We start from the raw sequence: 22105 nt of genomic DNA, 5'->3' as shown, positions 1-22105 counted from the left end.
AAAATTAAAATTGTTCAAACAGTTTGCTTCAGCATTTTCAAAGTAACTTTTTTTCATGACTTAGAAAGTATATGGTGGGAAAGATGATTTATACTTAGCTTCAGTGACTGCTTTGCAAAATGGTAAATCTTTTCCTTCATTATTCTGTTCTGAAAATGTATGATCAAACAATAACTTTAGAACACAGATGCAGAACTAGTTACTCTGCAGAAATGCCTTCTGTTGAAACATGGCTGAGAGCTCATTGTGAAAATAGGATTCTTAATAGAGCTGCACTGGCAATTTAGATCAGCTCTGATTTCTAATTTAGATCCCTCTGTCTAAAAAGATGTATTTCAAACAGCCCATAATTATTCTCTGAAGAACTGTGACTAGATGAGGCTACTGCTTTGTTGCAGAGTGTCCTTCTGTGGTTTGAAGTTGAGCTGTACTGATATGGTCGGACTCTAACCTCACTTAAGATATCATGGTCAGATCTTTACAGTTCTGGAGATACAAAAAAAGTGAGGCAGAAGACAAGGAGAGGGATGGAAACATATTATGCAGAAATAACATCACCACTTTCCTAGGCCTTAAGCAATAGACATGTTAGGCTGGGGACATAGTGGTCTGAGAGTATAAGTGTGCCTGGAATCCAGACTTTTTCTCAGTTCAAGACAAATATTCTCCATCAGGAGAGTTTTCTTGATCTATTAATTTTCCTTCCACTGGTTTATGTGGTTTGTGAGTGCTGTTGTTTTATATTTTCTATGGGAGACGATAACTTGTGCACATTTCTTCTTGTCACCGCATACTCAGGTCAGCACAAAATTACCTGAAGAGTCATCAGATGATAATGACCACCAATCATTACTTAGACGCTTGAGATTTAGAGAGGGGGCTAAACTATTGAAAAGATTTCATTGACAGAGTCCCTTAGGAGTCAGTCCTGAGGGGAAAAGGAGTCCAGGAAGGCTGGATATGCTTTAAAAAGGAATTTTTAAATATTCAGGAGCAGGTTTGTTAAATATTCAGGAGTTGGCTTCCTCCCCATGTGTAGGAAGACAAGTTGTCGGGTGAAAGACTAGACTGGTTAAATAGAGAACTTAGGCTTGAATTTAGGCAAAAAAAAAGAACCTGTCATTTCTGGAAGGAGGATCAGATAACTTCGGAGGACTGCAAGGATGTCATGAGGTCATGTATAGAGAAGATTAGAACGGCCAAAGCCCAACTAGAATTTGATTTGGCTGCTACAGTTAAAGACAACAAAATAGTTTCTACAAGTACCTTGGCAGCAAAAGGAGAGTCAAGGAGTGTCTCCATCATTTGTTGAATGCATAGGCACCATCCTGAAAGTGTTTAACAGGTGTCTGGATCTGGCAGTGGGTAATATGGCTTAGTGGTTTAGGGGTTACAGTGGTGGTGCTGGGTTGAGGGTTGGACTGGATGATCTTAAAAGTCTCTGCCAATCTTGACTGATCTATGATTCTATGATTTTTGAATTAGAAGGTACAAAAAAATGAAACTCATGGACCACAACTTCAGCTGTTGCAAATTGGTAAACACTCAGGGAAAGATGTCTCAACCTACATCTGAGGGTCTGCTTTCGGGAACTGCATCCCTGTATGTGCATTTTTTCTGTTTGGGTTTTGCACCAATATGAGGGAAAGGGTTGAGTTTAAATGCTGTGCTACTGTATTTGCTTCTGGTATACTCATTTCACTGCCCTTGTTAATGCTCATACACTTTAGATAGCCAAAAGTTTCTGCTATAAAATCACAAAGTCTGTTAGTAAGTATATAGTTTATATCCAACAGCGAATCTTGTCATGGTACCAATATAACCAGAGAATTGAGCACAAGAATCCAGAAATGTGCCAACAGTGGTCTCACTTTAAAGTTGTACCACAAGCCAGTTAGTAAACTGTGAAAACATGTGAAATATAAATAAATAATAAAATGTATATTTATATAAAAAGACAGTTCAATGCCAATCTTAGGCTTTTTTAAGGACTTCCAGGTAGACACAGACCATAAAGACAGACTTGAGAACTTTTTGGTTCTTTTTTTTCCCTAAGAAAATCAGAGCAGTACAAAGTCTGCATAGGATCACAGAATGGTTTGTGTTGGAAGGGACATTAAAGGTCACCTAGTTTCAACTCCCTGCCATGGGCAGGGATGCCTTCCTCTAGACCAGGTTGCTCAGAGCTCCATACAACTTTGCTTTAAACATTTCCAGGGTTGGAGCACTCTTAGCTTTTCTGGGCAACCTCTTCCAGTGCCTCACCACCCTCACAGTAAAGAATTTTTTTCATAATATCTAATCTAAACCTACTCTCTTTCAGCTTGAAGCCATTCCCCCATGTCCTGTCACTACATCCTCTTGTAAAATGTCCTTCTCCATCTTTCTTGTTCTGGAAAGCTGCACTTAGGTCACCCCAAAGCCTTCTCTTTTCCAGGCTGAACAAACCATGTTCTCTCAGCCTGTCCTTACAGGAGAATTGCTCCATCCCTCTAATCTACTTTTTGGCCCTCCTTTGGACTTGCTCCAACAGTTTGATGGCTGGGGACTCCAGTGCTGAATGCATCACTCCAGTGTATTAGAGTTGCAGAATCACCTCCCTCACCCTGCTGGCCATGCTACTGCTGATGTAGCCCAGCACATGGTTGGCTTTCTGGGCTGTGACTGCACATTGCTGAGCCATGTGCAGCCTCTCATCTGCCAGCACCCCCAAGCCCTTCTTAGGAGGGCTACTCTTGACTCGTTCATCACCCAGGCTGTTTGATTGCTCCAAACCAAATGCAGCACCTTGCACTTGGCCTTGTTGAACTTCATGAGATTCTCATGGGATCACTTCTCAAGCCTGTTCAGGTCCCTCTGGATGGCATTCCGTCCTTCAGGTGCATCAACAGTACCACTAACTTCATGTCATCTACAAATTTACTGATGGTGCACTTCATCTATATCATCTACTTCATCCCTTCATCTATATCATTAATGGAGATACTAAATGACACCAATCCCAACACAGACCTCTGAGGGACACCATTTGTCATTGATGTCTGTTGGGACTCTGAGCCATTGACCACTATCCTCTGGAAGTAACCATCTGACCAATTCCTTATTCATTTAACAGTCCACTTATTGAGCTCATATCTCTACAATTTAGAGAGAAGGATGTTGTAGGAGACTGTGTCAAAGACTTTACAGGAGTCCAGGTGACCCTTCCCTTGTTCACAGGTGTAGTCACTCCATCATAGAAGGCCACATGCTAGGGAGAGAATATATCATGGTGTTTTTTCACTAATTTTTTAGCATCATTTATTTTATTACAGGACTCAGATTACCCATCAAGACAAGTGAATTGGAAATAGGATTATTTTGATAAACATGCAAACCCCAAAGATACATAAGATACATGTACGAGATAGTGAAAAATTCTCATCTTTTGATGCACTCTTTGTACTCCCATAAATCAGTATCTTATCTCTCTTACTGTGGACATACTGGCAGTCCTGGAGGCCAGACTGGTTGTCCTGGAGGCCAGATGGATATTAAATAACACTGTAATTTGCCCATTATTACTGCTGAACAGCTTTTCAAGTGGCTTGTGCCTGACAACAGTTCTTTTGAAATATGTTTTTAACCAATCTTTTTAAGACTTTGAGAAGTCCTGGATGATCAGTATTAATGTGACATTTCTTTTTAATGAGTTTCTAGATCTTAGAGTCTGAAACCTTCCTGACCTGTTACTGAAAGATGTGATCAATCCACTTGAATCCAATTCATTAGCAACAACCTCTGAGAGCTGTAATTCATCCTCTCTCTGCAACACAGAAGTGCCCGAGGTACTGCACACCTAGCACTTCGGAAGCTGTAACTCCAAACCTAATATTAATAATTAACTCAGGCTTCTCCAGGACAATAATGCCTGGCCCCATGAAACATTTACTAGTTCTTGCATCTGTAATTCACTTAATAAGCTTTCTCTGAAGTTTCTTTAAACTCACAGTTAGCTAAAGGGGCACACTTTGGCCTATCTTGTGATATAGATAATTTACCTATAACATGATACCAGTAATTACAAAGCTCAGTTTTGTTGCTCTATGTTGATTTTGACACATCCTCATGTTAGTGAAGTCTCATTACTTCCAAATGGGCATGAATATGTATGTATGTTATGTGCTTTTGGTTTTTGTTGTGGTTTCTAAAGTAATTCTAAGACTACTTTTTATTGCTTGATCATTCTTCCTATTCTCACATTTTATTCATAGCAAAAAAGAAATGGAGGAAAGGACAAAGTGTGACAAAAGGCTGCAGTGATGTACAAATAGAGGTCTTTCAGTGAGATAGTTTAGACATCAAGGTATAAATCTTAATTGAGTAATCTATTGAATTATATTTAACAAAAAAAGAGTGTGTATCACAGACATGGAAAGGACATGGTAAGCCTGGTCCCTGACTGAAGTCCCTAACTGATGCCAAGTTGTTGCTGAACTTTAAGGCCAGGAAGCTTAAGTAACCCACGAACCACAGAGGTCAGGAGTAACCTAGTGGGACTAGTTTTCTGCAGAGCTGGTGGGGAAAGAAAAGATGAGGAGTAGAACTAAAACATATTCTGTTTGATGACTCCAGCATCATCTGGTAGTTATGCTTTCTGTATTAATTCTGTGCATGTAACTGTACAGATGTTTCTGCCTCATTACTCATAGAGCCTTTATTAAACTTTTTTTCTGCACTGAATTTGCTTTTCAGATATACTATTAAAGCTCTGGTGGGAATTTTTCATAGTATCAAGTTGTTATTGAGTGTTGCATTTAATTACCAATTAAATAAGATCTGTAAGTGATGCAAGTATTCATGGATGCAACTAAAAGACAGGCTGCTGTGGGGCCCTTAATAACTCCTCTGTATATTTGCATGTGGTGAGGTTCTCTTGTAAGACTTAGCATCTCTAAAATAGCAATATGAATTTGTTATTAAGAATGTTATTGGTGAAATCCACCACACGCTGAAACATAAGACATGCTTGTAGAATGTTAAAAGCAACTTGATTTCATTTATTCCAACAGTGGAAGAAGATTTCAACTTTTCTTTTGCAAAATAATTGATTTTTTTTTTATTCTTTCAAATGCATAATAATAATAGCATAAAAAAATCATTTAGATTGGAAAAGGTCATTACGATCATTGAATCCAACCATTAACCCAGCACTGCCAAGTCCATCACCAAACCAAGTCCCTCAGCACCACATCTACATTCCTTTTAAAAACCCCCAGGGATGGTGTTTCAACCACTTCCCTGGGCAGCCTGTTCCAATGCTTGACAACCCTTTTGGTTAAGCAAATTTTCCTAATATCCAATCTAAACCTTCCCTGGCACAAATTGAGGCTGTTTCTTCTTGTCCTGTTGCTTGTACCTGGAAGAAAAGACTGACTCCCATCTCACTACAATCTCCTTTCAGGAGTCAAACTGAGAGTGTTGTTGATCCCCTCTTCCAGATCATCAATAAAGATATTAAACAGGATTAGCCACAGTATTGAGACCTGGGAAACACCACCTGTGACTGAACACCAGATGGATTTAACTCCATTCACCACCACTCTTTGGACCATATAAACTGTGCTACTTTTTTATTAATTATGTGATGATTATTAACTACATGATGACTTTGGCTATTACTTCTCAGGAATGGGAAATATTATTGACACAGTTTTTGATGCATATTTGAAACATCTACTTCTCATGGTCAGTGTGATATATGCATTAATGCCAATAGTCCTATTAGTTAAAAAAAATCAAAGTGCATTGTTACTGACTAGAACAAAATTCAGTGTAAATGGAAAATGAAAGTAATACTGCAAGTCCACCATTTGGGCTTAGCTGATTTCTTTCCAGGTTTACACAAAAAATTTGTAAGCACAGGAAAACAATGTATTAAAAAAATGAGAGGTGTTGCTTCGTACTTTCATGAAACGTGAAAGTAGCTTCACAAATATTGTGCATGAATCCAACTGGTGTTGTGCTCCAGCCTTACCTTGGAAACTGAGTTGGCTGCATGTATAACCACCAAGTAAGAAGTAACTGGTTTGTTTGTAATGCAGTGATGAACTTAGTCCAATGCACAGAAACAAAATGAAAATCAGAGAAAAACAAGTTATAAAGCAGAAACATTTGAGGAAGAAGGGATGCAAGAAGAGATGAAACCTCAGCCACTGGCAAAGCAAAATGTAGGGAAGCATCCAGTAGAGTTAGCAGCATAAAACCTCTAGTTGTAGTGGTTTGAACCAGGTTTTTCCCTGAAACTAAGAAAGTGGTAACACCCAGAGGGTGGTGACCCTTGGGGTTTGACCCAATCAGCGCTCCTGCAAAATATAAACATATCACTGGACCGGAAAAGAAAAGGTAGTTGTTTGTGAAGGAGCAAGATTCAGGATGGGAACAGTTCCCAGGCATGGAGAAAAGCATACAGCAATTGGCAGGACTTTATTATATGGACCTTACAGTTATCATATGGACTTTACTGTTATTATGTGGTTTCATTGTATTCACACTACACAGTGCACAACCTGGTCATGCCCAGGCTTGCCATGAGTTTGCCTGCTCCCTGCTTCCTCCACTCCTCCCCCTTTTGTCCATGTCCCGATCCTGGTTTGTTCCCCTGCTTGTCTGTCTCATGCTCCGCCCTATGTTCTGGCCCTTTCCCCGCCCGAGCTGACAAAAAGACAGTGTGCACACGTGAATAGGGCATTCTACTTGCACCCTTCCTCGTGTCCCATCCCCTCTTCGGACCGCGGCAAATGGCGCCCAGCGTTCGGCAAAGGTAGAGGTTTTTACCTTAAGAAAACCTCCCCCACGCCACAAGGGCTCAGACGACGCGGAGAGAAGCGTTTTCGTCCCGCTGGTCCTTCCCGGCTGAACTCCAGAATCACGGCAAGACGGCCACCGCACCGGAAAACGGTGAGCACCGGGAAAAACCTCTAATCCCATCTCCCACCCTCACAAAATTTTTAAAATCAACTGCAGACTAACGGAAGCCCAAGTAACTTCAAAAATATGGGCCTCTCGCTATCTACCCCTCAAAAATTCGTGTACCGCAAGCTTAAAGACTTTATTTTGGAAAAGGGACACCCCTTAGACAAAAAATCTGCAAAAGCCCTTGCTAAATGGCTTGAAAATGGAGGGGAAACAATCTCCGACAGCATGTCTCTAAAAGACTGGGAGAAAATTGGATACAATATCTGGAAAGCGAATGAGAGGGGAGACAAAACTGCTACTGAGGCATTAATCGCCTGGAGATTGATTCTGATGATGCTACAACACCAAATAACCAGTTCCAATGAAAATCTCCAAGAATCCGAGCAAAAATCCAAAAAATCCAAGCCCGAATCCCCGGAAAAGGACAAGCCCCGAAGGTCCCGGGACGGCGGGGGGGGGAGTGAGAGTGCGGACGGCGGGAGGGAGAAACAAAGCGCGGAATACCAGCGATTTTTGCATCATGGCGTCGGTGAGCTGGGCGGTGGTGTGCGCGCGCACAGGGCCGAGGGGCGCGGGGAGCGAGCGCGGCACCAGGCGCAGCGTGCAGAAACGGCGTGCGAAGATTTTGCGCGCGTCCCGCCGGCCCCGCCCCCCGGCCCGCCCGCGCGAGCCCGGCCGGCACCGCCCCCCACCGCCCCCCTCCTCCGCCTCCCCCCCACCAAAAAAACCCTCTCGGCCCCCCTCCCCTCCAACCCCCCCCATCCCCAACGCATGCATGTACTCCTTTCCAATGCCCCACTCCCCACGGCAGCACCGCGCCAGTAGCTGGCGCTTTAACCCCTTCAGTACCACCACCCTGTGGATGTACTTGTTCCTCCACACCGGTAGATTGCGCTTGTCCCCCACAAGGCCCACCACTCCCCCATAGCCCACCTATTTCCACCTCCCTGTCTCCACATACATGCCAACATGTTTGTAATCATGGTCCTGGCTTCTCCGGTGCCAGTGCCCAGAGGAGCAGATGGTCTTACATAAAGGAACAAGCGTCAACAGCTGATGATTTGAATTTGGTTAAAGCATTTCCTGTATTTTATCATCCCGACAATCACCCTGTCTGGGAACCCATCCCCCTCCCAGTTCTGAAGGATACAAAACAAGCTATTACTGACTACGGGTTAAACTCACCTTATGTAATAAGAGTACTGAGTTCACTCTTTGCTGCATACACATTCACTCCAAATGACATAAAGGAATTAGTGAGCGCTTTCTTCACTAACATGCAAACAACACTTTTCCTGGAGGAATGGCAAACTCGCATTCGCCAGCATGCCCAGCGAGCCTCAATAACCACAGGGACCCCAGTTCTGGAGTCCTTTAATAGGCTCTATGGAGTGGGACCTTATATTTCCAATGAGGCCCAAACCAAGATTCCTATGGATGAATTGGACATTTCAAAAAATCTAGCCTTCCAAGCTATTCAAACCATTGCTGAGGCGGATGAACCTACACCTTCATACACACAAGTACAACAAAAACCAACAGAACCATTCATAGACTTTGCAGAAAGGCTAAAGAAAGCCATTGCAAAACAAGTCAAACACCCAGAAGCTCAAGATGCACTATTTTTAAGGTTGGCTATAGAACAATCTAATGACGATTGCCAACAAATACTAAGAACTCTTAAAGATCCCACTCCTATGGTCATGGTTAAGGCATGTCGTAATGTGGGGTCTAATTCTCATAAAGCAAGACTAATAGCTGAAGCTTTAGCTGGACCACAAACCTGTTTTCACTGTGGTGAGACAGGACATATAAAAAAGAACTGCCCACTATCAACCACAAAATTTCAGCTTCCAAAGACACCGTGCAAACGATGTGGCAAAGGCAGACACTGGACTAAGGATTGCCGCTCCCTCACTAACATCTACGGAGAACTGCTGCCCCCGAAAAAATCACCCGACTTAAGGAGAAAAGTGACTTTTAATTCAATGCCAGATCTCAAACAGTGCACCTGTGAACCGTCAGGAAACAAGGCAGCAAGCTCCAGGGGTGCTGTGTTAACACAAACACCCCCTCAACTGCGTTCCATCCTGCATAACCCATCCCTTCCGCAGGATCTCGTAGTCCACAGAAGACCACTATCACCAAGCTTTTAGACACCATGGAGCAGTGGCATCTCGGGCTGGAAACAATTTTTTAAGGGGGGAGTCACTCAGCAGATGCAGCCGTCCAAACTGATTTGGAAGATGCAGATCTGTCCTCCTCCAAGTCCATTTAAACAAACCCTTTTTAACTTGCTTTGAAATTTTGCTTTTTCTGTTTGTATTGTTATTAACTATTTCTTGTATCACAGCATGCTACAAGAAGGACTATCACAGCAGACATTTTCAATCAAGTAAGAAAGGGTGAGATGTGAAGGAGCAAGATTCAGGATGGGAACAGTTCCCAGGCATGGAGAAAAGCATACAGCAATTGGCAGGACTTTATTATATGGACCTTACAGTTATCATATGGACTTTACTGTTATTATGTGGTTTCATTGTATTCACACTGCACAGTGCACAACCTGGTCGTGCCCAGGCTTGCCATGAGTTTGCCTGCTCCCTGCTTCCTCCACTCCTCCCCCTTTTGTCCATGTCCCGATCCTGGTTTGTTCCCCTGCTTGTCTGTCTCATGCTCCGCCCTATGTTCTGGCCCTTTCCCCGCCCGAGCTGACAAAAAGACAGTGTGCACGTGTGAATAGGGCATTCTACTTGCACCCTTCCTCGTGTCCCATCCCCTCTTCGGACAGCGGCAGTTGTTGTTGTTGGAGAAGAGGTAGCCATGTTCTAAGCCACGAGGAGGAGACCTGGAGCCCCACTGGGGGCGGGGGCTGGGGGGCTATAGGGACTTGGAACAGTGTTAAACTGGGCTAAGTACCTGTAGCTGGAAAGCTGTAGGAGTCTCCTCCACCGTGAGTGGGCAGATGGAGCAGCAGCAGAGACAGCAGTGTACAGAAAGCAGTGGCAAAGAGCCAACAGATAAGAACCAAAGAAGCAGCAGAAACCGGCATGCAGCCGAGGCAGACACAGAGTTGTCTGAAGAAAAGGAAAGCAGCAGCAGAAAGAGAACCAATCCACTGCAGAGAGAGAGGTTTGGGGGTAAGAACTGAACAACCAAAACTCCCCAAACTCCCTGGAGACTCCTCCGAAAGAGAGGAGGAAGATGGGCTCTTACTTGAAAGAGTCTTGGAGTGCAGTATGCACTGCAGAGAGGAGCTTAAGAAGCTCAGACTATCCTGAGAGCTCAGCCAGGACGGCCAAAGGAATGTGTGTGTGTGGGGTGACCTTCGCCCCCCCCACTGCTGCTAAGCTTCAGAGAAGCTGGCAGCCATCTTGAGGCAGAGCACAGAAACTCTGCAAAGGAGCTTGAATCCCCTGAAGATACCAGACCGTCACGAAGGCTTCTGCACTTCGTCAACATGACTGTGGTGGAGCAACCTTTGTCTGGGGTAACGCAGCCCACGGAAAGACCCTTTGTTTGCGTCGGGGGGGCGAGAGGGGCTTGGAGGCCTCCCTGGTATGTATTGGCAAAGATCCAACAACTGCTGCTTCATGAAAGACACAGAGAGCCTACTGCCCTAGAGAGACCTGCTGCTCAGAGACTGGAAGGGGTCTTTTCTTCTTCTTCCCTCCTGGACTTTTATTTGGAAGCGAGAAGAGATTTGGCCCATTGTAAATATTATTGTCATGGTAGAGATAGAGTTAAGATTGTATGTAATGTATTATACTATTTATTTATGTGTATAGTCACTGTAATATATTCCTTTTCCCCCATTTTGAGTCTTGTGTGGTGTCTGGAAAACCCATCTCACACTGGGTTGAGATGTGGGAGGGGAGCTAAGAATCAGGAATTGGATTTTGGGCTCTAAAACCATGACAGTCCAGTTAACCACCTTCAAAAAAAACGTTTTGGTTTGTCCTGAAGAAAAAACTAAAATACTAAGAACACTCCAACTTGAAATATTGCTTGATGGAGGGTCAAGGAGGCAGAGGAGGATAAGAAAAACTAGTTTTAGTAGAATGCCTGTGAAAATATTTTAAAACAAATCAAAAAGAGCTTGAATTAGGCATTTAAAATAAATATTTTCATGAATTTCATTGTGAAAAATTCTATCCTGTTTTTGCTCAGCTTCATTTTATAGCAGAACAAGTTTGTGGAGAGCTTTAGTGTTCATCTACAGATGTAAGATGTGCTCATATCTGCTACATAGGATTTTTTAACTTATTAATGGTTGTTTTCTTGTTATCTCCTTAAATTTCTCAGTTACTGCTTTCACTCTAAAAAAAACCCAGCCTACAATTTGAAGTCTTCATATTCCTCAGCATAACATAATTAGTGACTGAAAACACAAGTTTCCTACAGCTCTGTAGGTTTTGGTTTCAGAAATTTTTCATGAACAAGTCTAAATTGCCTAGAGATCAAAGGGATAGTAGAAGGGTTTCCTTTTTAGTTCAGAATACGATATGCTGACCTGGGAGATTGGCACATGTTCAGTTTATCGATTCTGGCTGCTTTTATGGCAGTGTTCCAGCACTGGCTGCTGAATTTAGGGGGAAGCTGCCATCTGCTGTTATGACTGCCTTAAATCTGCTGACTGCAGCAAGATTTCAAATGCTGATGCTTGAATTTAGAGGGGTCTCCTGGACACTGGTTTCCTGAAGTTGAACCAATCTATTTTCTCTGACTAGTTTGGGAGGGCTGAAATTTAAGTGTAGATTTTTTTTAAGTATCAAAATGAAAGAATGATCTGTGACCTCTGAACTGTAAAATCTCAGAAGGACTCAGAGTGGCTTGGAGAATAAGAAACACGCAGTCAGTACCAATGTGAGCTAAATACAGAAAGATCAGACTTCAAAATTCAGAATACAAATGTGATCTAGAAGCACAGAATTGGGAACAAGGAATCTAGACCCTTAAAATGACACTGACTTGATCTTCAAGGAACAGCTCTGAAGTGGTGAATATGTGGGCTGTATTATTTAACTTACATATATTTATAAGAAAAACTTTAGTCTCTTGGGGGCTAGTGAAGTTACACTTCTAAGAATGACTCTGGGAATGATACAGCTAGAGAAGATATATGCAGAAATTATCCAGAGTTGAATTAAACCTAGTATTGAGTAGCATAGCCACAAGAGAACCAAGGCTCTAGTGTATACATATCTCCAAAACAAATAATGAAAATAAATTTTCCTTAGGTGGCTGGACAACAATTCATTTTAAGTGGGACCAGGAGGAACAGCAGTTTGTACATCACACAAATGGGCAGTAGCTGAACTTCTAAATTCACTGTGACTAAAAATATTTGATAACACTGACTGGATGTAGGCAGATCTCAGAGCTCCAAATACATTTAGATTGGAGCAGATTTCTGAAATTGCTTGTACTTTTTGCACTACGTATGATTAGTATTCTGTGAAATACAAAATTTCAGAGATTTTCTTTCTTAACATTACTAAGGCAACAAGATTTTATAAAACTCTGTGAGGAGCTGGAACACAAAAAATTAAATTAATATGGTAGAGACAATATAAAATTTACTGTACCGTTGTCTATATCTCTCTTTTGCCATCGTTTTTCAGGGAAGCCCAGATTTTTGTTGAGAAGTTTGAAGGTGCTCTTGGAAAAGGAAAAGGAAAAAAATTCTATGCATACAAAGTGATGATGACCAAGGTAAATTGTTTGTTTCACTAACTTCCTGTAAAGCTAATGAGGAACCTTTTGTAAATTATTGCCATAGGTACTCATCTTCCAAAGTAGAGTTCCTTGTCTTTCTTTGCATTTTAAAACTTTTACTTCCACTGCCCTTGCATGAAGGTATTTCTAATGAGAGCTGACAGTTGGACTGAAACTTGTTGTCAAAAAAAAATCAACTCTTTTACAGGAGTTTTCAAGAATTTAATATCTTGTGAAAGTTAATTTCTCTTTATGTAGATTGTGTATTTTTGTGGACTGAATCTAAAGTTCAGTCTTTCTCTTGAGATTAGCATGCTCCCAAACACATATTTTGACTTAGTTTTAAGTTCTGACACTCCTTTACAGTACAAATCTAACTGTGTTGAATTGGAATTGTTTGGGAGATTCACTTCAAAAGCACACTCTTGCCCCAAACTAAAACGCTGAGGCAGTAAAGGGCTAGGAATATTTGGCAGGACTACTTGTTATGACCAGGTTTACCCTTAGTTAGACTGGATTTTGTGCAAGCAACTGTGTGGTCACATCCCCTAAGCATTGATGGTCACAAAAATAATCAGGCTTTCAAACTCAGTTAGACATAGGAAGCTCAATTACAGAAGTTAAACTCATTAATAGATAAACTCCTGGGTAAAGTATTTGTGATTAAATGACATAGCTTAAGCTCTAGATTTAAATTTTGAATAGAAAAGGAAATAAGAAATTAAGTCTCAGAAACAATTCTAAAGAAAAAGAAACAGAAGAGAAAAAGAAAAAGAGAAAGAAAAAGAAAAAGAGCATGACACAAAAGGAAGTGATTAGTTAATAATTGCTGAAGAAATAGAAGCCTCACACAAAGCCAATAGGAGACATATTCAGAACGAACAAAAGGAGATGGTTCTTCAAAAGCTGTTACTTTGTAGACTCTGACAAAGGATGCTGTGCATGATTAAGGACTTACGTTAGCTCAAGGGAGAACTGAGCATCTGGTTGCTGAGATGATGGTGTGTTGGTTTTTTTTTCTTTTTCTGTGACTCTTTTCAGAAATGGATGAAATTTCAAAGAGACTTTGAGAATTTTAAGACAGCCTGTATACCCTGGGAAATGAAAATTAAGGAGATTGAAAGTAAGTAAATTAGAATAGTATCAATTATCATACTTCTGATGTCTGCCAAAATGATAAATTACTTCAGAATATGTGTCAGTATTCAATGCATAGTTTAAAATCAATAAGTATTTATTTTTTTCATTCCTATTGGTTGAGCTTGATATTATAGCTAGTTGAAAATTTCCCTGAGAGAGTATTAGTCACTTCATAGAAAAAATCCTCAATACACAGGTACCAGTTCAAGAGCCAGTGTTGAAGTTAGTCTTGGAAAGGTGGAATTGGGATTTAGCTATTTCCTACCTTCATTTTATTTTGTCTGTATTTATAATGTACAGATTATACTACACAGACTATACTGTAATTATTTCTGCCATTTTTCATTGTCTTGATCTTCTTGTAATATGTATTTCTCTCATTCTCAGCCACATATTATAGCACAGAGAAAATGATAGCAGTCTTGGATGTCCACATATACTGGGCATAAATATAAACAAGGCAATGTGGTTGGTACTATAGGTATGTTTGATAGTAGATGTTTGTCACAAGTCAGTTTTGCATTGTAGTTCCAGTGATGAATTTAAATTGCAGCCCTTTGTTTGGAGCATATTTGACTTAACTGCACAGATACCTGAGTGAGGTTCTGCCACTGATGAAATGCAGATGAAAGTGCAATGAAACTTATTTTAGAAAAGTTGCATTTGGAAGGATTTGTGGGTTGCATCTAGAGGCAATAACCAGAACAGTAGAAAAACAGTAAAATGATAAATGGCGAATTTTGTGGGGCTTTGGACTGAAAAAAAACCTTTGAGGAGAACTTATATGATGTCCTTAAACAGCTAATTTATCTGCCTTTTTATCACATCTGATGTTTTCACAGGTCACTTTGGCTCATCAGTAGCATCTTATTTCATATTCTTGCGCTGGATGTATGGAATAAACATGATTCTCTTTGGACTGACCTTTGGACTTGTAATGGTGCCTGAGGTGGGAATCTTTTAAATTTTCATTGAAAATTGCCATGGGAAACTGCCTTCTAAGGGGAAAGGAAGGCCCGATATGCAGATGGGACCCAACTCAAAGGGAAGTCTGCTGTCTCCCAGGGGCTTGGGTAAGAGACATTACTGAAAAATTCTCCAGTCTAATAAGGCCACCTGAATACTATCCATTATTGGTTGTTCAAGCTGGCAGCAATGGAATAACAAAGAATTCTGAGGACATCAAAAGAGGCTTAAAGGCCCTGGGAAGATTTGTAGAGGGATCAGGAGCACAGATAGTGATTTCCTCAATCCTCCTGGCAACAAGAAATAATACTGATAGGAATAGACAGATCAATCAGGTCAATGAGTGGTCCAAGGTTGGTGTAATCGGAAAAATTTGGGTTTTTTTTGACCATGGGATGATCAAGTCAACACCTGGTCTAATGCCCCTATTACTCAGGGGGTAATAAGAGTTCAAGCCACAGGAGCTAGTGAGCCTTGTTGACAGAGCTTTCAACTACCTTGGAAGGGTGAAAGGGACAAAACCAGGCTTGCCAGTGATGAATGACGAGATGGCGTACCAAACCAAAAGAAACAAGCAGTAATGGGATACCTCAATTTGCTTCACGATGTGTAGGCTAAAATGTAACATACCTGAAATGTTCCTACACCAACATAAAAAACATGAGAAACAACAAGAGGAACTCAAAACTTTGGGCCAATCCCAGAGATTTGATATAATTGCCATCAGTGAAACCTGATGGGATGAATCTTGTGGCTGGAGTGCCCTGCTGGATAGTTACAGGTTCTTCAGGAGGGATAACCAGAACAAGGGGGGTGGAGAGGTGTCACTGTATGTAACAGAGAGGATAGAATGTATGGAGCCCACAGTTGGCAATGGCACAGTTGAGAGCCTCTGGGTAAGAATCAAGGGGCAAACAAATAATGCCGATGTCATTGTGGGAGTCTGCCATAGACCTCCCAGCCAGGATGATGATGCCAACAATCACTCTTTGAGGAACTAAGGGACACTTCCAAGTCAACCGCCCTTGTCCTTATGGGGGACTTCAACTTCCCAGAAATGAACCAGGAGCATCACACAGCTGGTACAACCCAGGCCAGAAGATACCTAAAAAACCTGGACAACAGCTTTATAGAACAGGTCCTAAGGGAGCCAGCTCAGAAAGATGCCCTCCTTGGTCTGCTGCCTATCAACAGAGGGCATGTCGTGAGAGAAGAGGAGACTGGTGGTTGTCTTGGCCACAGCAACTATGAACTGATTGAGTCTAAAATTTCTGTTGACAGGGGGAAAAGTGCCAGCAAAACCTCAACTCTGGACATGAGGAGAGCAGAATTCAGGCTGCTCAGGGAATTAGTAAGGAAGGTCCCCTGGGAGAAATGTTTTTGCAGCTGCTGAGGTCCATCAGTGCTGGTCACTTCAGACCACCTCCTAAGGGCACAGGAGCAGGCAATTCCCAAATGTTGGAAGTGAAGCAGGCAAGTCAGAAGGCCAACTTTGCTGGGCAGGGATCTTCCTTGGAAAGACGACAAAAAAGGAAGGTATATGCCCTGTGGAAGCAAGGCCAAGTGGGACTGGATGAATTCAGAGATGCTGCTTGCCATTGTAGGGAGAAAATTCATTTGGCCAAAGCTTGACTGGAGTTGCAGCTGGCCAGAAATGTGGAGGATAATAAAAAGAGTTTTTTCAAATCTATGAATAGGCAGTATAGAAATATTACTGGCCCATTAAAGGATGAGGATGGTCACCTCACAAAAAGGAACAGAAACAAGGCAGAGGTGTTTAACACCTTCATTGCCTCTGTCTTCAACATCAATGATGGATCAAGTGGGTCTCAGTGCCCTGAGCTGCAAGACTGTGACTGAGAGATTGATCAACTCCCAGCTGACCTGAAAATTGTGCAGTGCCGTGGTCCGAGAGGGGGGAGGGGAATGGGGCCGTGACACAGCACGGCCCATCTTTGTGTCAGGGACACAAAGATGGGATGCAGGTAGAGTGTTTATTCCACCTCGCACACAGGTTTTTATCAGCTCTGGAGGGGAAAGGGCCAGAACATAGGGTGGAGCATGAGATAGACAAGCAGGGGAACAAACCAGGATAGAGACACAGGCAAAAGGGGGAGGAGTGGGGGAAGCAGGGAGCAGACAGCAGGTAAACTCATGGCAAGCCTGGGCATGACCAGGTTGTGCACTGTGTAGTGTGAATACAATGAAACCACATAATAACAGTAAAGTCCATATGATAACTGTAAGGTCCATATAATAAAGTCCTGCCAATTGCTGTATGCTTTTCTCCACGCCTGGAACTGTTCCCATCCTGAATCTTGCTCCTTCACAGTGCAGGATCTGCTGGTCCAGCTGGATCCCTACAAATCTATGGGGCCTGATGGGATTTATACCAGAATCCTCAAAGAACTGGCTGATGTCATCACAAAATCTCTTTTGATGATTTTTGAGTGATCTTGAGAATTCAGAGATGTCAAGAAGAGCAAGAAGGAGGAGCCTGGAAACTACAGGTCTGTTAATCTCACTTCAATGCCAGAAAAGTTATGGAGAAGATTCTGGAAGGTATTGAAAGACACCTGGATGACAACACAGTCACTGGTCACAGCCAGCATGAAAGTCCTGCTTGTTCAACCTGATTTCCTTCTATGATGGAGTTGATCCGTGAAAGCCAGTTGATGTAATCTTTTTGGATTTCAGCAAAGATTTTGATACTGTCTCATACAGGAGCCTTCTGGACAAAATGTCCAGCATACAGATGGATAACTGTGTTACATTATGGGTAAGCAACTTCCTCACAGTTCAGACACAAAGAGTTATAGTGAATGGTGTGACATTAGACTGGTGGCCAGACTAGTGGGCTTCCACAGGGCTCCATTTTAACCCCAGTTCTCTTCAACATCTTCACTAACAACCTGGACTCAAGACTGGAAGGAACACTAAGTAAGTTTGCCGATGACACTAAATTGAGTGAACCTCTCAATTCTCTCTGGAGAGGTCCTTCAGATAGACCTTGACAAGTTGGAGACATAGGCAACCACCAACCGTATTAAGTTTAACAAGGGAATGTGCCTGATTCTACACATGGTACGGGGCAACTCTGGCTGTTGGTATAGACTGAATAATGAGATGCTGGAAAGCAGCGTCATGGAAAGGGACCTGGGCGTCCTGGTCAACAGCAAGTTGAATATGAGTCAGCAGTGCCCTGGCAGCCAGGAGGGCCAACTTTGTCCTGGGAGGCAACAGGCAAAACATGCCAGCCTGTCAGGGGAGGTAATTTTCCCATTCTGCTCTGCACTGGGGCAGCCTCAGCTTGACTGCTATGTGAAGTATTGTGCACCACAATACAAAAAAAGCATCAAGCTATTAGAGACCATCCAAACGAGGGCCACAAGGATTGATGGAATGTCTGGAGGGGAAACCTTATGAGGAGCCACTGAGGTCACTTGATGTGTTCAGCCTGGAGAAGAGGAGACTGAGGGGAGACCTCATTGTAGTCTTCACTATCCCCATGAGGGGAAGAGGATGGGTAGGTACCAATCTCTCCTCTCTGGTGACCAGTGACAGGACTCGAAGGAATGGCATTAAGCTGTGTTGGGCGAGGTTTAGGTTGGATATCAGAGAAAGGTTCTTCACCCAGAGCATGATTGAGCACTGGAACAAGCTCCCCAGGGTAATGAGTACTAAGCCTGTCTGAGTTCAAGAAGCATTTAGACAGTGTTCTCAGGTACATGGTGTGATTCTTGAGGTGTCCTGCATAGGGCCAGGAGTTGGACTTGATGATCCTGATGGGTTCCTTCCAACGCAGCATACTCTATTCTATGATTCTATGAATTTAAGTGGCAAAATGAAGGAGAAGGAATCTATTCATTTTATGTGACTTTATAGTCAAAAGACAGATGAATATTGTAATTTCTACCTATCATTATATTACTTTCTTTCAATTCAGTTATCTACAGTTAGGAAGTCTGAAAGATTTGATTGTAAATGGGAAGGTTGTTTATCCAGTCTAGATTTTTCTCATCTTCGGTTCTCTGACAAACTGTTATTTCCTCCATTGGTAGCTGAAGTTTGAAAATAGAGCCAAAAAAGTTGAATAACTGACCAAAATATGGCATCATCTGAGTCTCTGCATCAAAATACTGAGCCATAGACCAAGGAATCTTGTTTAAGATTTGTTTGTCACAAGATCTCTCAACAGCTCAACCCTATTAAAAAAAGGCGTTACTAATGAGAAGCATAGGCATCATACCCTTGTTATGTTTTTTCAGGAGACATCAGACTTGCTCTCCTGTTGAAAAGTGAACTGGTATGGAATCTGCCTGTGCACCTCCTGGGATTGTCTGTGTAGAGCTGTAAATGCTGCATAGGTCTTTCACCCAGCATGGGTTGAACGTGACCTCAGAGGGGCCAGACTGACAGAGAGATGCCACTTTTAGACAGGAGTTCTGCAGACAGCTGGAGGGGCTGAGCTGTAAACTGGAGTAATCTGTACCTGAGTTTATTTTTTCAAGAAATAGGTCTGCTTTCAACATTATATTCATTCTTGCTGTTGCTGAAACAACTGAAGTGCTAAAAGATTTGTAAATGCATTACTCTTTAAAAGCCTTGGAACTTCTTTTCAGAATGGAAAGAGTGCAGGGGACTGAAGAAGAAATCACACTTAGTTCAATAGATGCTGCTTCCATGAACCTGAAGGAAAACTTTAAGTAGAGGGTTGCATGTTTTCACAGGTGGAGTACCCTAGGATGACTGCACACCATAAAGAAATGTAACAGTCTGCTAAGCAACATATTGTAATACCAAATTTCACTAGCTGACTTTACACAAAGTTCTACCATCTTTATATATAGAGATCTGCCACAATAAGATAAAACTGTTGTTTTAGGGAAGAAAAAGCAGTATGACATATTTAGAAGTATACCATTAGCTTATCAGTACACGTTAGACTGGGCATCACATCAACAGTAAAGCATTATAATATGCTTCTCAATTCAGCTAAAATATCTGCATGTTCTGTAAGACTGGGAAAAAACTAAAAGCAGTGTGCTTTGTTCTAGAAAAAGAATACAGACATGTTTCTTTTTAATTTAATTTCTTTTTTTTTCTAAGTCACACTGCATTTTAAAATTCAGGATCTTAGTCATACAAAAGCAGAAGACCAAATTCATGTATAAGAAATGGAAGGTCAGTACCCAGAGATGGCAAACAATCTTAGAGATATTTCCCCATGTGTCTTTGGATTGCTACGTATCCTTGAGCTTGTGAACATACAGCTTCATTATGTGTTTTGTCTGAAGGAAACATCTATACAGAGAGCTTGTGAAAAAAATATGTAAATTCTATTGCCAATTATCTCTAGAAATAACTCATATTAAATCACTGAATATTAAACAATGAAGTATTTATGAATAAAAGAGTCATAAGAATATGAAGTATTGCAAGATTAAGCACTTACACTAAAATCCCAGAGAGTAGCAAAGTTCATAGCAGTTGCTTCTTCAGCTCTTGGAACAGTTTTTCTAGGTAAAGAGCCATATGGCTTACCCATCAAAGCCTGAAAGCAAAAAATGATAGTGATTTACATATTAAAGCAAAATATTAAGGAAGGGAAGGAAGGGACAGTGATTTGTCATTTCTTAGGAAAACTTCTTTTATGTTCCTAAACTCCTTAGTGAGAATGACATACTTGTACCATTACTTTCATTGATCCTCACATTACTGATTCAAACTGTGCCTAACATATACATTCAATGGTGTTTTCTGAGTATAAAGTTCTACTAGGCTCAATGGATTGTCAATCTATACCTCTTACATTTAAAGGCAACACAGAAGTCCAAATTTCTCTGATCAGTGGTGTTTTTCTTACAGAAAAGAACAGAAGACTAATTTTTCTTGCATTACGTATTTTATTGGGTAGTTTTTTAATTGAAATGTGTGGGAAGATGGCAGGGAATCAGTTTTTGGATTCTGACAGTCCCATTGCTACTGGCAAGACGCTTGCTCAGGCACAGTGTATGTCCTCTTCCAGAGTTAACCTGAAAACTGTTGGGTGTTTTGTCTGTTTTGGCTTCTAAGGAAAATGGATCATGCTATTGAAATGCTGTACTAGGAAGTTGTTGGAAATTCCTACCTGATTGTTTCCCATCTGCTTACTAGAAAATAAGAAAGATAAGAGGATATGGAATATTCAAATCAGGGAGATGGCACGTAATTTTAATTCTATAAAAGTCCTGCTTTCAGGAGGACAATATGATGGCTCAAAGGAACCCAAACAATATTACATTTCATAGAAATAATTTCTGTTTGAATTACATCTGCTCTAAGTACCATTATTAGTTGTAATGCTGCAAACAATACAAAGCATGACAGGTCTCTCTCATGAATTTACAACCCAATTGGGCCTTATCACCATGTGAGTATTACATCTGAAAATATCCTCTGAGCCCTATAAAGAATCTTCCTACTGCAATGCACATACTAGTCAAGATACTGTACTTGGCTTCTTCTTAGTCTCAGTTCCTTTACTTAGTTCTCCATAAAACCATCAAAAAAAAACAAACAAAAAACCCCAAAACAAACAAAACCATACTATGTCATCCCAGACATAGGAAAACACTTTCAGTGGATAGCCCTATATACATTTTACCTTTTTTTTTCATGTCTATTTCAAGGCATCTCTCTGTGGAGACAATTGTCCACAAAGAAAGTACATCTTTACAGGCTTAGTACACCTTAATACTTTCAAATGGATCACAAAGAGATTAAAAACTTATTTGGAGGTCCAATCCTATGAAATCTCACAGAAACACATGATACACTGAATTGGAAAGGACACACAAGAACCATCAAGTCCAACCCTTAACCCTGTACAGGATCATCCCCAAGAGTCACACCACATGTCAAAGAGTATCATTCAAACACTTGAACTCTGTCAGGCTTGGTATTGTTGCAGAGCAATTTAAATTAGTAGTAGAATAGCTAAGGCTTAGTAAGAGAGTAGGCCTAAAAAGCAACACTCCAAAGTAGTAAGTTAGCAACCCTGTTTGTGAGCATGAAATGTACTAAAGAAGTGGAAACAATAATTAAAGGATTTAGTCAAGCATGTATATAATGATTTGTTACCTTGGATGTGGTGAGGGTCTGTTAAACAGTTACTAGGGGTAAGACAACTTGAGTAGATTTATGATTAGAGTAGTTGATTGTCAATTGTTAGCAATATGAGCTTGTTTGTAACTGAATGAAGCTGCTCTGCTGTAGAAACTGTACATACTATTTTGCCGTGGAAACCGCATGTAAACTTGTTTGTGTATAAAAGCTGAACTGA

At 41.4% G+C, this 22105-nt stretch overlaps 1 protein-coding gene across 1 annotated transcript in view; it reads left to right on the top strand.

Annotated features, from left to right (window-relative positions):
- TMC1 (transmembrane channel like 1) overlaps positions 1-22105 on the top strand; it is an 82463-nt gene that overhangs the window by 11737 nt on the left and 48621 nt on the right. The window contains 5 exon segments of the mRNA XM_027708974.1: positions 12582-12672; positions 13717-13798; positions 14658-14764; positions 19000-19034; positions 19477-19494. Of these exon segments, the coding sequence (XP_027564775.1) occupies positions 12582-12672; positions 13717-13798; positions 14658-14764; positions 19000-19034; positions 19477-19494 (333 nt within the window).

The sequence above is a fragment of the Neopelma chrysocephalum genome, unplaced genomic scaffold (genome assembly GCF_003984885.1).
Source record: "Neopelma chrysocephalum unplaced genomic scaffold, ASM398488v2 Primary Assembly neopelma1_96657, whole genome shotgun sequence".
NCBI lineage: Eukaryota > Metazoa > Chordata > Aves > Passeriformes > Pipridae > Neopelma > Neopelma chrysocephalum.
Note: the sequence above shows the minus strand (reverse complement) of the source record. Positions and strands in the feature narration are given on the sequence as shown.